The 18,415-nt window shown below is 44.3% G+C and overlaps 1 protein-coding gene across 1 annotated transcript in view; it reads right to left on the reverse strand.

Moving 5' to 3' along the window:
* sorcs2 (sortilin-related VPS10 domain containing receptor 2) overlaps window positions 1-18,415 on the reverse strand; it is a gene marked incomplete at its 5' end in the record, with an annotated part of 485,537 nt that overhangs the window by 80,319 nt on the left and 386,803 nt on the right. The window contains 2 exons of the mRNA XM_034165018.1: window positions 11,754-11,887; window positions 15,004-15,124. Coding sequence (XP_034020909.1) covers window positions 11,754-11,887; window positions 15,004-15,124 — 255 coding nt within the window. The remainder of the gene's footprint in view (window positions 1-11,753; window positions 11,888-15,003; window positions 15,125-18,415) is intronic.

Here is an 18,415-nt window from a genome sequence, read left to right on the forward strand (position 1 = left end):
TGACATTGATGGGGACAGCCTGGAAGTCATGGAGCACTTCACATACCTTGGGTCAACTATCTCTAAATCACTCTCCATTGATGCAGAGATGAACAGCAGGATTGCAAAGGCCGCAGTTATGGCAAGACTAAGCCACAAAGTCAGTCTCATTGAGAAGACAAAACTGCACATCTACCAGATCTGCATGCTCAGCACACTCCTCTATGGTAGCGAGGCATGGACTGCCTACGGCAGACATGAGAAAATGCTCAGCAGCTACTATCTGAGGTGCCTCAGATGAATTCTGCACATCGGATGGCAGGACAAGGAATGTTCACCATTCTTGGAAAAAGGTGCCTTCAATGGCTTGGCCATGTCAGGAGAATGGATCCGGGCCACATTCCAAAAGATACTGCACAGTGAGCTGGCAGAGAGCACTCGTGTGGCTGGTCAGTCACGCCTGCATTGTCTGCAAATGTGCAACATCATTGTCAACACATGGAAGCAGTGTGCAGTGGACCATGCGGGAGGTGATGGTCTAGTGGTTAAGGTGTTGGGCTTGAGTCCAGAAGATCATGGGTTCAAATCCCCACCTGACTGGAAAATCACTAAGGGCCCTTGGGCAAGGCCTTTAATCTCCTATTGCTCCCGGTGTGTAGTGAGCGCCTTGTATGGCAGCACCCTGACATCGGGGTGAATGTGAGGCATAATTGTAAAGCGCTTTGAGCGTCTGATACAGATGGAAAAGCGCTATATAAATGCGCTATATAAATCCATTTACCATGCAGCCTGGCGCCCTGTTGTCAGAACAGGTGCACAGAAGGCTGAACAGCAGAGGAACCAAGGTCTTGCTGAGCAATGAGCCAGGAGGAAGGAGTGACAGCGGCAGCCTCAGCAGGCATCATAGTACACGTGCAACAAATTGCAGCAGAGATTGTCACTCGGGCATTGGACTGATAAGTCATTTGCACAGGTGCAGATAAAAACTACAGCCTCAAGTCTTCTTGAATATGATGCCACAAGCTTGGTGCACCTATCTTTGGGCAGTTTTGTCCATCCCTCTTTGCAGCACCTCTCAAGCTCCATCAGGTTGGACGGTTTACAGCAGAATTATGTTTTCCTCATTTATGAGAGATGCACAGCCATTTTCAGATCTCTCCAGAGATATTCAATCAGATTCAAGTCTGGGCTCTGGCTGGGCCACTCAAGGGCATTCACAGAGTTGTCCTGAAGCCACTCCTTTGATATCTTGGCTGTGTGCTTAGGGTCATTGTCCTGCTGAACCGTCACCCCAGTCTGAGGTCAAGAGCGCTCTGGAGCAAGTTTTCATCCAGGTTGTCTCTGTGCATTACTGTATTCATCTTTCCCTCAATTCTGACTAGTCTCCCAGTTCCTGCCACTGAAAGACATCCCCACAGCATGATGCTGCCACCACCATGCTTCACTGTAGGGATGGTGCCTGGTTTCTTCCAAATATGATGCCAGGCCATAGAGTTCAATCTTTGTCTCATCAGACCAGAGAATTTTTGTTTCTCATGGTCTGAGAGTCCTTCAGGTGCCTTTTGTCAAAGTTCAGGTGGGCTGCCATGTGCCTTTTACTAAGGAGTGGCTTCTGTCTGGCCACTCTACCATACAGGCCTGATTGGTGGATTTCTGCAGAGATGGCTGTCCTTCTGGAAGGTTCTCCTCTCTCCACAGAGGAAAGCTAGAGCTCTGACCGAGTGACCATCGGGTTTTTGGTCACCTCCCTGACTAAGGCCTGGTTCACACGGCAGGATAATTAGGCCGATATCGGACCCGATCTTCCCCTTCCGACAATCTTAAGGACGCCCCAACAATCATGATGACGCTAAAGATAATCTTATCAGATATTCCTGCCGTGTGTGGTGTGTTCAGAGCGTGTTCTGCTCGGAAGGACGTCAGGGGTGCTCCAATCGCAAATCGGGGATATTCAACATGTTGGATTTTCTTGGCCCGATATCGCAGCATGTGTGGTGTCCTCTGACCACAAACGAGCACACAGCCTGCTGAATGTGACGTGCAGCCAATCAGAACGCAAGGTGACGGACGTACACAGTGGAAAATAAAATCAAAACAGCTGTTCTGACTTACCAGAAAGTCCGGTGGTCGCGCTGTCTCCACTCCATTAAAGAACACCTTTTCTTTTTCTTTTTGTATCGTTTTTCCCCACTGTATTAAACAGTCCACAAAGTATCTCCATTTGTTTACTCTGAAGTCACGTTTAATCTCGAAAGATTTTGCGCAATTTCCTGTCTGAGCTGGGAATGTTCGTGTGTGAAATCTGTTTGTGTGTGATGTTGTTGTCCTTACCGTGTGGCTGAACACCACACACTGTACGACCAACACTGTTAGATCTATGATTTTTTATCTTCACGTGTGTGGTCTCTCAGGTTTTGGAGACCTAAACATAATTTTAAAGTCCTGTCATGTGAACCAGGCTTAAGGCCCTTCTCCACGATCACTGTTTAGATGGGCGGCCAGCTCTAGGACGAGTCCTGGTGGGTCCAAACTCCTTTCATTTACAGATGATGGAGGCCACTGTGCTCATTGGGACCTTCAAAGCACCAGAAATGTTTTTGTACTCTTTCCTATATTTGTGCCTTGAGACAATTCTCTCTCAGAGGTCTGAACAATTGCTTTGACTTCATGCTTGGTTTGTGTGCTGACATGCACTGTCAACTGTGGGACCTTATGTGTAGACAGGTCTGTGTCTTTCCAAATCATGTATAATAAACTGAACTGACCCCAGGTGGACTACAATTAAGCTGAAGAAATACTCCTTTAACTCATTGAGTGCCAGCCATTTTCAAAGTTCAGAACATCCCAGTGCCAGGATTTTTTCAGCATTTGAGTGTTTTTTCAAGACCCATAGAAAATTGAGTTCTATGGCCATATCAACAACAAACATACCAAAAGAAACTTCAAACTTTCCTTTACCATCAGAAAAAAAAACATTTGTTTTTACCTCTTTCCATTCTTTAGTAATTGTCTGCAGAACATGGGTGGGTATCACTAAAAATGCTGATTTCTGACAAAAAAACTGAGAAAACTGGCTTTTTGTGACAAGCAACATTTCAAGCAGAAAATGTCTTTGATTATAATTATTTTTGCTTCAGTGACTCAAACATTATGAAAAATGATCCTATTGTATGATGCATCAAAAAAAAAAAAAAACGTCAGGGGAGGGACTCCGTCTGTCTGTTCTCTCGGCGGTGCGTCTTTTCACTCTGGCTCACATGTACCTGACCTTTTTATTTTTTTCAAAAACCTGATGGATTTGAATCACATGTGCTTGCATGAGCCAACCTTGAACCTTCGTGCGCATGTGTGAATTTTTTCACGCCTGTCGATTGCGTCATTTGCTTGTAAGCAGCCTTTGTGTGAGGTGTGTGTCGTGCGCTCGGCATTTTTTTCATTTCAAGGAAAAAGACAGAACAACTGGAGCAGCGCGACTGCATCAAATTTTGCCAGAAACTGGGCGACAGCCAGGTGAAACCATTCGGATTAGGATCAGTACAACCGGTTTGAAGACATCCGCACAACGGTGGAGAGCAAGCCGTGCTCCGGTGGGCCATCAACATGCTGAAATGACCGGATCATTTCCAAAGTGAACGCTGTGGTGATGTGGGACCGTCGTGTGACTATCCGAGAAATTGCGGAAGAGGTGGACATCAGCACTTTTTCGGTACATTCCACTGTGAAAGAAGATTTGGCCATGAAAAGGAGTGGCGGCAAAATTCTTTCCTGAAGCTTCTGAAGGCGGAGCAAAAGCGCTTTTGTGTTGAAGCCTCACAGGACATGTTCTGACATGCCCAGCTCTTCTACAATTTCTCGGATAGTCACACGACTGAAAAGCCACCGAAAACCATCTGAATAATCCGAATGGTTTCCACCTGGCTGTCGCCCAGTTTCTGGCAAAATTTGATGCAGTCGCGCTGCTCCAGTCGTTCCGCTATTTTCCTTGGGATGAAAAAACTCCGAGCGCACAACACACACACCCCCACAGAATGGGTTCCCTTGTGATTACAACTCTAATTTTTTTACACAAGCTAGATCAGCTGATTACCCCGCCCCCCCCATAAAAAACGTAATTGGCTCGATGACGCGTCTTTGGCGCTGAGCGTTACTATCGGAAAAGACACGTTTAATAGCCAATGGCATCGAGTGAGTTAAATGTGTTCCTTGTCAACTGATGTCCAGTGAGTCTATCAGAAAGTTTTATTCATGCTCGAGACTTTGAGAGGACGTCAGTAGGAGAGTTTCCCCGGTGGTTGCATGTTTGGTTACGTTTGTCCTGTACTTGTTCATAGTTTGCCCATGGACATCTGGTAGATACTCGTTATCTGTTCCTCTTCTGTTCAAGTCTACAAGCACTGCGGACCCCCATTCAATGGTTGTCCACTCATTTCATCAGGGCACTAAATCCACCGGAGACTGAATCAGAATCAGAATCACCTTTATTGTCATTGTAATTTACATTGCGACGAGATTTGAGTGCAACTCCAAAAGGTGCTTTTCCGAGGTGCGAGTAATTGTTAGCCAAATAAAAGATAATGAAATTTAACAAAATAAATTATTTAAATATATGTTCAACTAAATTAAAATGTGGACAAAAGTCAAATGTAAAACGAGAATTATGTACAACTGTGGAATGATACTGCATGGGAAAATAATGCACATGGGCATTGCACAAGAACTTTGAAAAGTGCAGATTAATGTGGTTTGTTATTGTTATTGTTATTATCTGGGGAGAAAGCTGTCCCTGTGTCTAAATCCACCGGAGGCTGATGGATTAGATGATTTTTGCCAGAGGACATTATTTCAATCAGTTACAAATCAGCTTACTCAATCCATCACAGTGTGACTACACCTTAAGGTATTGCTTTGGTTAGCGGGGAGACAAGGCTCTGAAGTTCTACTGAATAAAAGCAGCTGTGATCCAATTCCAGTGTCTTTCTCTGATCAAGGCTGTCTTGTCTTGCAGTTACAGAGAGGCGAGAACAAGCTACCAGAGTCCCATCACTGGCGCTTCGCTCCACAGTTGCTCCACTCCTGAGCATTGGCATGTGGCAATGACATGACTAATGATTTCCGTTAGGTTAGCACTTGATGAAACAAAGGCATTTCTGTGTTCTTCGTAGTTATCGCCACAGAATATCTCACAAGCAGTTTTCCTTGCTTTCCATTAAAGGTGTCCCAATAATCACACCCAGGCAGTGGGCTATGGGTATTTTTTTCCTCTTTCAACTGCATCCAGTTATTTGGGGTCACCACTTCAATCCACACAAGGATTTGGCACATTTCAAGTCAGATGCCCTTCTTGACACACCTCCAGTTATTTATGGCAAACTTCATGATCCTAAGTGTTCTCCCAGCTAAGTACTAATCAGGATTTACAGTACTCCGCTTCACTTTTGAGATTTGATGGGATCAGGAGTGCAGAAAACCCTGCATCTCCCATGACTTTGTGGCCCACTTTCAGAGAGTTTGATGGCTTTCACGTGTGACGGGTTGGTCCCAGCAGCCATCAGGAAGGTGGTGTTGGTGTTGACTTTCCATCAGGGTAGATTCCGTTGTGGCCACTTGTGAACTTCCAGATGTGCATCAGGGATTTGTAGGTGGTTGAGGAGAATGCAGCATAAGAATGGCAGTGACAATATATTCTTGTACTTGTTCTGGATCTTGCTGTCCTCAGATTAGCGGTCCTGTTCTAGTACAGGGTGTGGGCATGAGTGATATCCTCTTAGGGTTAGGCTTGTGGGCCTCGTGTGGGACCTTTTGGTTGCAGTGGTGGGTCAGTTTTCCTTTGACTGGTATCCTATGTCTGCAGGGTCTGGGATGAACCCTTTTCCCTTTGTATCTGGTGGTGTATCTGGTCCCTGATGTCAAGAGTGGGGTCGTTTCCTTCAGTCTCCTTTGGGTGCCTGGTTTTGTTGCAGTTTGGACTAACTGGATGGCTGAGTGTCAACTATACAACTAAAGAAACCTCTTCTGCTTTGTGTCACTGGAGGCACTGTTTTGTGAAAGAACTACAGATATTGCACAGAAAACGGCTTTTAAATCTTCTGCGAAATTCATACCAACATAGAGTATAACAACACAAGTGAGCTGGCCCCTGCGAAATATCCCTTAAATACCAAATAATTCTCAGCAGACGGGTGATATGGGTCTGTACGTAATTGTTTGGAGTTTGTTATGTGAACTTCTTGAATATCAGCACATTTGCCTATCAGGCCAGTCTCACCCATAGAGGATCGTAAGATAGGGTGCTATTAAATTCTCTCAACACACCAAGACAAACTACTACAGCTAGATATCTGAAGAGATTCTCAGTCAACCAGGTCATCCTATCCAAACAGGTTGAGTCAAGTCAACTGCACTTGTTTTGGTCCTTGAAGACCTTCCACTCTTCATCTGGAAAAGCTTCACCAGTTCCAGTTGGAGTAGTGAAAGACGTATAGTTATCCTCTGTGGAGTCACCTATGTCACAGTGATGTAATGAAAGTCTTTAAGAGTCAATGTTTTTGTTTCATCTCACGTGACCTCAGATTAAAAAACAGTGACCACTGATGGAGGTATAGTGTTTGCTTCCTGCATTTGCTCACGAAAGGGCAGACTTGCTCCATCTGTAACACAGTGACCAATCAGTCGTGTCTTAGTTGGTCAGAGAACAGACCACTGAGGGGACAAAGCAGGACACAAACTGCAGTTTTGCGAACCCCAGTTCTATAAAGAACAGCGGTGGCTTTCCTGGTCAGTGCTTTGGAAATGAAAGGAAATGACAAACAAGCTCATCTAAAGTTACATGTAACCACACAAACACATTCGTGTTGAGAACAGAGTTGTGCAATTTCTTTCCTTTAAAAGGGCCAAAAATTAAATCTGGATGTATTGTAATGGACCAACAATAAATGGTGTTGTGTGAATTATATTATATTTTGCAGGAAATCATAATTCTAAATCTGAAATATGTTTTCAAAAAAAAAAAAAAAAAAAAAAAAAACTAGCTGTGTTACCTGTTCTACACAGAGGTAATAGAGAAGAATTGTATCCATGTCATTGTATATTTCACGTCACTGAAACTCTGGACTGAAGAGGCCACTGAGAGGCTGAGGGACTGTTTCAGAACCACAGACTGGAGCATGTTTCAAAACTCTTATGGTGAAGACATCAACGGCCTGACCCAGTGTGTCACTGACTACATGAAATTCTGTGTGGAGAGCACCGTGCCCACCCGGAGGGTATGGTGTTTTCCCAACAACCACCCCTGGGTGACCCGCGAGCTGAAGGTCCTGATGAACCAAAAGAAGAGGGCTTTCAACTCAGGAGACAGAGAGGAGCAGCGTAGAGTTCAACAGGAACTCCAGTGGAAGATCTGGTCAGCCAAGATGGAGTATGGAAGGAAAATGGAGGAGCAGCTGGCCCGGAACAACGTCAGAGAGGTGTGGAGATGCCTCAAGACCACCTCCGGATTTGGGCAGGGTGCCAGCAGGACTGCAGCTGGAGATTCTCAGTTTGCAGAGGAGCTAAACAGTTACTTTAACTGTTTTGGCTCCTCCACACCTGTCCCCCTGCCTGCTCCTGGCTCTCCACGTCTCCAGCAGCCAGCCCTCCAGCCCCCCTGACCCCCCACCTTCTTCCCTCTGATCACCTCCACTGCACCCCGGACTTTGTCCCTCCTCTCCCCGGACCGTATCCAGCACCAGCCCACCTCAGCTCACACCTCAGCCCCCCCCTCCCTCCACCCTCACTGTAACTCTGTCTGAAGTGAGAGGCCAGCTCCTGCGACTGAAGCAAAGGAAAGCAGCAGGACCTGATGGGATCTCCCCAAGGCTGCTGAGGACCTGTGCAGATGAGCTCTGTGAGGTCCTCAGCCACATCTTCAAGCCTGGGGGTGGTCCCTACCCTGTGGATGACATCCTGTGTGGTCCCGGTTCCCAAAACACCGCACACCAAGGAACCGGCCCACTACAGACCAGTTGCCCTGACCTCCCACCTCATGAAGCTCATCCTGTCTCACCTCCGCACCATGGTGAGCGACATCCTGGACCCGCTGCACTGCACCGTATTGAAGGGAGGATGGATGGGGTCATGTATTGCGAGATTTTGGCAAACAACCTCCTTCCCTCAGTAAGAGCATTGAAGAAGGGTGATGCCTGGGTCTCTCACAGTGGACATGCACCTAACATGAAAATTTCAGACCCCTCCATGATTTCTAAGTGGGAGAACTTGCAAAACCACAGGGTGTTCAAATACTTGTTTTGCTCACTGTATAAATATCTATATCTATATATATATATATGTATATATCTATATATATGTATATATATATACATACACACACATGCACACGAGGTCTGTTAGAAAACTATCCGACCTTTTCATTTTTTGCAAAAAACGTATGGATTTGAATCACGTGTGATTGCATCAGCCAAGCTTGAACCTTCGTGCGCATGCGTGAGTTTTTTCACGCCTGTCAGTTGCGTCGTTCGCCTTGTGAGCAGGCTTTGTGTGAGCAGTGGTCCACCCCCCTCGTCGGATTTTTATTGCGAGTAAAACATCTGAATGATTTGGAGCTTTGCTGCATCAAATTTTTCCAGAAACTGTGAGAGACAGCCAGGTGGACACCATTCTGAAAATTCAGATGGCTTTCAGGGACGATTTTATGGGGATCACACAGATTAAGGAGTGTTACAGCCGGTTTAAAGACCGCCCACAGTGGCTGAGAGCGCGCTGCACTCCGAGCGGTGATCGACAGGCTGAAACGATCAGATCATTTCCAAAGTGAAGGCTGTGTTGATCCAGGACATCGTGTGACTACCACAGAAATGGCAGAAAATGTGGACATCAGCACTTTTTCGGCACATTCCACTGTTACAGGAGTTTTTGTCATGGAAAGAGGAGCGGAGGAATGCGCCACAGAGCCGCGAATGGCGCGGGACAAAAGCACCTCCGTGTTGGCCTCACAGGACGGCTTTCAGACGGCTTTCGGTGGCTTTTCAGTCGTGTGACTATCTGAGAAATTGTGGATGAGCTGGACATGCCAGAACATGTCCTGTGAGGCTTCATCACGGCGTTGCTTTGCGCCATGCGGCTCCGTCCCGACGCGCGAATTCCTCCGCTCCTCTTTCCATGACAAAAACTCCTACAACAGTGGAATGTGCCTTTCATTTCCAAACTGAACGCTGTGTTGATCGGGGACATCGTCTGACTACCAGAGAAATTGCAGAAGACGTGGACATCAGCACTTTTTCGGCACATTGAGACAGACGTGCGGAGGAATTCGCGCTTCGGGACGGAGCCGCATGGCGCAAAGCAACGCCGTGATGAAGCCTCACAGGACATGTTCTGGCATGTCCAGCTCATCCACAATTTCTCGGATAGTCACACGACTGAAAAGCCACCGAAATCCGTCTGAAAGCCGTCCTGTGAGACCAACACGGAGGTGCTTTTGTCCCGCGCCATTCACGGCTCTGTGGCGCATTCCTCCGCTCCTCTTTCCATGACAAAAACTCCTGTAACAGTGGAATGTGCCGAAAAAGTGCTGATGTCCACATTTTCTGCCATTTCTGTGGTAGTCACACAATGTCCCGGATCAACACAGCCTTCACTTTGGAAATGATTTGGTCGTTTCAGCCTGTCGATCGCCGCTCGGAGTGCAGCGCGCTCTCAGCCGCTGTGGGTGGTCTTTAAACCGGCTGTAACACTCGTTAATCTGTGTGATCCCCATAAAATTGTCCCTGAAAGCCATCTGAATTTTCCGAATGGTGTCCACCTGGAGGTCTCTCACAGTTTCTGGAAAAATTTGATGCAGCAAAGCTCCAAATCGTTCAGACATTTTACTCGCAATAAAAATCCGACGAGGGGGGTGGACCACTGCTCACAAAAAGCCTGCTCATAGGCGAATGATGCAACCAACAGGTGTGAAAAAACTCAAGCATGCGCACGAAGGTTCAAGCTTGGCTGATGCAATCACACGTGATTCAAATCCATATGGTTTTTGCAAAAAATAAAAAGGTCGGATAGTTTTCTAACAGACCTCATATATATATATTTTATTTTGTCGTTTTATTGCATTTTGTTTTCGAAATGCCAAAATTCCTAAGCAATTTGAATTTTGAAATTTATCGAACACTCGTCGTGGATGCTTAATCCTTTCACTAAGACCTCTTCAAACTACATAGATAAAAAACATGAAATACTGCTTACGGCAATCGGCTGCACTACTCAAAATCATATCCACTAAATCTCTTTTCTCCCCTTCAAACTCTGTCATAATTGTGTTATAAACCAGTCACCATTTGTTTTATTATACATCTGTCTAATTAATAAAATTATCTTCACGGATGATTTGTTCGCACGTGCGCACGCGAAAAAAACAAAACAAAACAAAAACACCGGCTGCTGCTGCACTTCCTCGCTTTCTCCCCCTCAAACTCTGTCATAATTGTGTTAAATAAAAGACAAAAGGGACATAAGTCCTGCTCACAGGCTGATTGCCAGAGACAGAACATGTCCACATCAAGTATAAACTCCAGACAGACATCTCCACGTCACTACATATCCACAACGCATCCTTCCATAGGGATTACATGGCAACCTGTCAACTCCACTGCATTTATCCGGATCCAACAGCTGGAAATACGGCTCAGGCCGGAAAAATACCAGGCCTGCTTAACCTCAAACTTGTCCTTTAAAATCAAGCGCATCCAGTAGAGGACACACACTGACCATCCAATGCATAGTCCACATTAGGTATGTGAATCTCATCACTGACAACAGTTCAATACGCATCTCGATACACTACTAGTGATACGATACATATCATGATGCATGAAGATACTGACGATACGATGCAATTCACCCCTGTTCCTGATTCGATGCAATATGATATGTATTTGATGCCGATTCAATTCCTCACAATGCGGTATGATGCGATTTGGTGCGATACGATGCAATTCAACATGATGCAAAGAAATTATACCAAAAATTTAAATAGAACATAAGAAGCTGCAATTCAGTATGGTACTATGGCATTCTTCTTCTTCTGGTTCTACTGGAGGCAAAGGGTTTGTTTTACTCCATATAAGCAGCAAATTTACCAGATTCAACATTAAGGAACAGGAATCAGTTCCCTCATATGTGGAACCTGTTTGATCACACTGTCAGAACTTAAACAGTAAACAGTAAGACAACGTCACTCTCAATGACTGAATTAAAGTGATGCACTCACTGACAGAGTACCGCCTTGGCAAAAGTATTTTGAGATACTTTCTTACCAGTTTTGCTGAGTTAGGGGGCGCAGCAGCAGCCACTGCATTCTTTCCAAATGACCTGCATCTTGTCAAGTTTCCCATCTTTTCAAAAAAAAAAAAAAAAAAAAAAGCCAAAAAAATTCCAAATGCCTGATTTAAATGTTTTAGGTGCATCAAAAACCTACAACTTCTTGTGTCTTTTTTCTTTTAAATAGATGTGCTGCGGTAGAAATGTGCATTCAGGCTTCCGTCCGTAGTGCATTCAATGTGTGTCGGAAAAAAATCAATGCAAGCACGCAACGACCGAGCCGTCGTGATTTTACCCATCAATTGAATCGATGCACAATGAATGAATTAATACACTCACATAGTGCATGTTTGTATCTAGATACCAATTCGTATCGATTAAACGCCACATCCCTAGTGCACATATGTCTTTTTTTTGACGAGGTGTCATCATCTGTGCAGTATGGTAATTGGAGACCAGTTCTTACTCACCAGGTGAAGTCTTTCTCTGTGCACTGGCAGGGTTTGGTGGTCAGCGCTGAGATGTAGCTCTTCCCTTTGATGCAAAATGATGTGTGCTTCCTTTTCCTGAAAATGCTCTCCTGGCCCATGATGCACTTCTCTCCCTGAGGATCATCAATGATGTGATAATTCAGTTTCAAATACATAAACATTCGTGTGTGCGCATGTGTGTGTGTGCACAATTAATGTAATGATACGTGCTGTGGGTGTCTCCACAGCACACCTTACAGGTTCATTTACGGCTTACGCAGGCTGGAGTGAGGAGCTCAAGAGCAAGCAGGACAATATTAACTCCACTGCATGTCTCAAAACTATTTTTGTTCAACAAAACAAGAAAAGTCTAGCCACAACTCATTTTGTGTTCAGAGGGTGTGTATGTGGTTCTCTTATATTTTCAGAAGGGTCATCAGAATAAACACACACCTTCATCTCCAGTATGGTGTTAAACCTATTTAACCAGGTTTATTTGAACTTGATCACTATGACACTTTTTATGATGATTTTTATGATGATTTTCCTCAGTAGGAAACATTATTTCACACATATTTCTTTCAGCTCAGGCTGAAGGAAATATGTGATGCAAACAGACAATTAACCCCTAAAGCCAAGACCACCATCATGCTGCCAGCACCATCTCATGGGTGATCAAGTGGATTTGATTTTGGTGGGGTGGGGATTTCTGTCCTTGACAGCTGCCTGCCATGCAGGATGCTCATCCAACAGGGCCTTTGACCTCCAGTCTTGTAGTGGGGACAAATCTAATCTGAACTGTCGTCCTGGGGCGAATCACGCTTCCAGTTAGATTCAACAAAGTTTCTGGCAGCTCAGGAGTTTATTTTGTCCGGTTCTGTCTCAGCTCAAAACAGGACCTCAAGGTCTCCTCTTGCCACTTTGCACCAACCGCATCCAGTGCTTCACCATTCCTAGTCTCACATTTCAATGGATTTTGATACTGGCATTCTCACAGACTGACAAATTTCCTAAGATGACCCTAAGATGCTAAGATTTCTAAGATGCAGCCAAATCTTCCTGTAGCCAAACAGACTGCTGAGATATGTTAACAGCATATATGCTGCCTGCATGGACTAACTGTGGATATTATATCTGATGGAGTCCTTAAGCTTAGTTCTGGATTTTGGAAGGAGTTCTGCAGGCATATCAAGTACCTCAGTCAGTCTGACATCAGGGTACCACCTCCAGTCCAATGGCCAGATGGAGTGGTACAACCAGGGAGACAGTGCTCTGCTGTCTGGTGTCCAAACATTCAGCACAGTAGATAAAGTTTTTGTCGTGGATCAATTACACCTATAGCGCATCCAGAAATTATTCACAGCACTTCAGTTTTCCACATTTAGTTTTGTTACAATAAAATTCTACACACAATACCCCATAATGACAATGTGATTTTTTGAGAGATTTTTGCAAAGTTATTAAAAACAAACAAACAAAAATAACTAAGAAATCACATATACATAAGTATTAACAGCTTTTGCCATGAAGCTCAAAATTGAGCTCAGGTGCCTCCTGTTTCCACTGATCATCCTTGAGATGTTTCTACAGCTTAATTGTAGTCCACCTGGTGTAAATTCAGTTGATTGGACATGATTTGGAAAGACACACACCTGTTGAGAGCAGTCACAGGTGTACAGGTCGTACAGTAGAAGGCTCAGAACACAACCTTGAGGCGAACCAGTGCTGAGTGTAAGTATGGAGGAGTGATGAGGACTGAGTCTCACAAACTGTGGGCAGCTGGTCAAAGTTTTTAATCCAGTTACAGGTGGGAAGGGGGATCTGTAATTTCAGCAGTTTGAAGATGACAATGTCTGGTATTATGGTGTTAAACGCTGAGCTGTAGTCCATGAAGAACATCCTCACACACCTCTTCTTGTTCTCCGCGTGGCTCAATGCTGTGCGGAGAGTGAGGGCGATGGCATCCTCTGTAGACCAGTTAGCCCTGTAAGCAAACTGGTGGGGGTTGAGGGTGGGAGGGAGGTAGTCTCTGATGTACTGTACTGGGAGACTGATCGCTCCAGGCACTTCATGATTACAGATGTCAGGGCGATTAGTCTGTATGAGTCTGTCTGCTTCACTGTGGCAACAGGGATAGCAAGCGCAGCCAGGATTCACTAACAATCAGCAGACAACACACGGATAAGGCGGTTGTAGGAAATCTGTGACTGCAGCTCATCCATCTTGCTTGCAAGAGATCTGGCATTAGTGAGGAAGATAGATGGTAGTGGAGGTCTGTGCATTTGGTTCCTTAGCTGGGCTAACAGGCCTGCCTGGCATCTGCGTTTCTGCTTCCTCTTCCCGCGGCGCCTCTTGATAACAAACCCAGATGGTCTCGCTATCTCCGCTGGAAGGTTGTGGGTCCATGAAAAGACAGTAGTAATTTCCATTTTTGCCTGAAATCTAATGTTTATCAGGTCTTTGCGGCTATAGGTGGGGTTGCTGTGACATGTTTGTGGCAGAAGAATAAAAACACAAAAAGGTGCAAAAAAGTGGGGAGTCTCAAGCCGCTGTGTCTGTACGTGCTGCCATCTTACTACTCAATATGTACATGATGCAAAATTGATAAATTTGCAAAAATTCTAAAAACTTTTTTCATGTTGTCATTATGGGATGTAGCAAGTTGAATTTTGAGGGGAAAAATGATTTTTTTAAAGCACTAAACACAGCAAAATGTGGAAAACGTGAAGCATTGTGAATACTTTTTGGATACACTGTACAACTCGCTCCCCATTTCTACTGTTGGCCTGTTGCTGTTCTGCTGTACCCATCGTTATCAACCTTCACTATTCCCAGAATCGGTGGGTGAGGTGGTGGTAACCTCAGTTTATGCATTGTTGGGCACTGGGCTTGGTCCATCCTGCTTATGTGAAGGGAAGGACAGTTCATCGAGCTGATCATCTCCGGTGCTAACACTTGAGATGATCAGCTTCAGGAACCCTGTTGACAGGTCTTTCTTGTAACCAGTCACCAAAGCAGGCACTTTCACCAATTAAGACCACATGATCACTTTGAATTGATGGGAGGAACTCATCAATGAAGTTATAACATCTATTCTGTTGGACTGAGGACCTGCACTCTTTTATGCTGAAGCATCCAACGTAGTGACAGCGTGACTGCCTGTCACTACAATATGGATGTAATGTAAACCAAAGCAAAACCAGTATGTCTACTGTGTGTGTGTGTGTGTGTGTATCCACATGTGTATTACCTGTAAGTCTGTAAGTTGCCATGAGTCATAATCAGACTCAGTACACTGATGGGGGAAAGACTGTCGGAAGTCAACTTTGACAAGCTCCCAGTCAGACCTGTAGCTGATGTGGCCAAACACTCTATATACACACACACACACACACACACACACACACACACACACACACGATTAGCATTCATGTGTAACCTGTATTATCACACAATTGGCATGTGCTGTTGACCTGTATATAAGGGTGATTCTTAGACTAGGGGCACTTATGTCCTTTGATCATATTGTATGAAAAACAGAAAATTTCACACTTTTATAGTTATCTTTACAATGACAGTGTGTTACGAAATTTGTTCTAGTAGTCTATGATGACTTTTTCACCTTTTTTCAGCATCATTATATGCAAATATTGCCGTTTTGTGTTTGTCCCACACCCAGACTTTTGATCTTCAATGATAAAAATGAATGGTAAAGAAACGTTTTTTTCTAATGTTTTAAAATATCTCTGAATATCAGTAAAATAAAACATAATTGGGGTATTCAATGTCATACAACTGATGTGATTTTTTTTTAAACAAAATGTAGTTGTCCCACACTATTGCCGTAATTTCCACCACAACACTATAATGTCCCTAAACAGTTTGTATGAAAGCTTGTTGGGGTAGTTTCTATGGAGATAAACAGTGACATCAGAGCATATGTATATAGCGCCAAATCACAACAAACAGTTGCCCCAAGGCGCTTTATATTGTAAAGCAATGGTGTGGTGGAAATTACATTTACAAGGCCAATAGTGCCCATAGTTAAACAATCACCCATAAATTCTAAAGTTCATTCATTCATTTTCTGCCGCTTATCTGGGTCCCGGTTGTGGTGGCAGTACCCATACTTTCCTATCCTCAAACAAGTCCTCTAGCCCTTCCTGAGGGATCTCAAGGCATTCCCACATTTCTTCATATTTTAAAAGTCAAAGGGAAGTTTTATACTGTGTAATTTGAGAAACAGTAACATGTTGTCAATAAAAGGAACATGATTCAGCTTGGTGAACATGCATGCAAACTACTTTCTTTGGCACAGTAGATCCAGTATGGATCCCCATGCTGATTTGGCACAACTTTTTTGCTGCATGTCCTTCCTGAAGTAACTCCAAAGATGTACAAGGACAAAGGGCTGACCTCAAACCAGGGAGCTTTTTGTTGGGTGGCAATATAAATTTATGTCACTGTACTGCGGACAAACAAATACATTTCTGATGGCTGAGTCCAAGAAGTCACTGAAAGCTGCTTTCTCAACAGCAGGGGACTAAATCATATTGATAAAAAACAGTCAAGTATGTTACCTGCCACAGAGAGCAGTGTAACACCTTTGTAGTCGCTAGAATCTATGCATTCTATTTTTTTCTTTACCAGGAACCATCTAGTTTTGATCCCATGGGGTATTTTTATGTATCCTTTTGCTTCCTGGTTTTTCTGCCACTCAAGAATGGCCTTCATAGCAAAATGTGTGCAGTCAGTAGCTCCGATTACATTCAGGAGAATGGCTCTCACTGCAAAATGTGCTGTAATGTTGGAATGTATCTGGACGAGATTCAGATGATTGCGTTCCACACAACTGGTGGCTCAGGTCAAGGTTGTCTGGCACACTCCTGTCTGATCAGCCAGCTCACGTTGGAATGCCCGTGATGCCAGGAAGCCCAGTGTGGTCAGCACCTGTGTGGGCACAGACAACCCCTGTCTCCTCGCCGTATTGCGTTCTGGGCCGACCGCAGTTCTGTGTGCAACTCCACTCACAGTGGCCTTGGTAATTGAAATTGGTTTATGAGGCATTTATCATCATTTGGAAGTAAATCCTCGTGTTCCCTGAATTCACGCTCACGTCGGATTGCACCATCTGCAAGGTCCTCTGATCCTAACGCAGCCATTTGTTAGTGCCAGTTTATACATCACTTTGCGCGTGCTTTCATATCCATCCATATAACTGTGAACACGTGGGTGTGTTAACTGCTCGTCACTGTGTCGCTGATGTGCACATCACTCTGATGACTTCTTGTTTTTACACTATTAATGGTTCCCTGCATCACCTGTACATGTCCACAGTGGAACAATAGCTGTAGAAATGTGCGTACACCAGCCTGGATTTTTGCGTGATGCACTGCACATTTCCAACGCTCACCTCACTTTTGACACATTTGCACATGGATGTGGAGACGGGCGTATGCCAGGTTTTTGTGCATAAGCATGCTTTGTACATGAGGCCCCATGTCAGCAGGCTGAGGGTCACTGCTGTGTAGATGTACCACCTGCTCACACATTCCTCAATTAAGTATTTTGCACTGCATTATATTAAAACAGCAAGTCCTAGGTCTGGTGGAATCTTAAAATGTTAACTTTTTTGTGAGATTATAGATTAATACCTTTTGTAATGCCACACAAATTATTCACGTTTAAAACTAGGTGACTCTGTGCACTTAAATAATTCATCTCTTGCTGTCCATTTTTCCTTCTTCAAGATAAAACAACATTCGGTTTCACTGTTGTAAAAGGCAAAAGCAAGAAATTTTTAACTGCAATTGCAACACTCACAGCCAGAAGGGACATAAATTTTCCATCAACCTCTGACTAAAAACTCTGGAACATCTGGTTTTAGCTGACGTGAATGAGCACAATACTCCCTTCTCTACCCTTAAGGCATGCATGACGACTCCTCTGGATAATATTCCAAGTGACCTCACAGATAAATCACCTTCTGTGGACACTACTTACTCAAGTGCAATCCTAGGCAGCTTTGAGCTTTGTCACAAAATAACTTCCTAAATCCTTTCTTGACATTTTCTTCTGTCAGTGTTTTAACGTCTTCCACCCATTGCATGCAAATTCTTGAGAAGTTTGATCTTGAAGTCTTGTCAGCTCTGGAGCAGCTATTTGGGAGTATAAAGCCTCATAATACACTTGACATCATCAGAAGGAGCTGGACCATGTTACAGCACATATTGTCACCATGATGATATATGCCGACATTCATGACCCCATTGCAGAGGTGTCAAATCCAGCTTCAGAAAGTAAAAGTCCAGCCGCATATTTGTTCCATCTTCCCAATAAACCAGCTAATTGTAATTAGTTCAACTCTTCAGGCAGGTGGATGAGCTAATTATTGAGGTCACCTGTTTTAGGTGCACAGGTAGAAGCAACACATGGGAGGGTTTTTACTTTCTGAAGCTGAATTTGACACCTCTGCCCCACTGCGACACATATTGTCACCAGGGACAATATGTGTCCAGGTTTTACAGCACATATTGTCACCATGACGATATATGCCGATGTTCATGGCTCCATTGCGGCCAAGAACGGGTGTGTTACTACATACAATCCACTGCACCAGCGACAATATGTGCCGTGAACATTGGTACATATTGTCATGATAT

The sequence above is a fragment of the Thalassophryne amazonica genome, chromosome 23 (genome assembly GCF_902500255.1).
Source record: "Thalassophryne amazonica chromosome 23, fThaAma1.1, whole genome shotgun sequence".
Lineage (NCBI taxonomy): Eukaryota > Metazoa > Chordata > Actinopteri > Batrachoidiformes > Batrachoididae > Thalassophryne > Thalassophryne amazonica.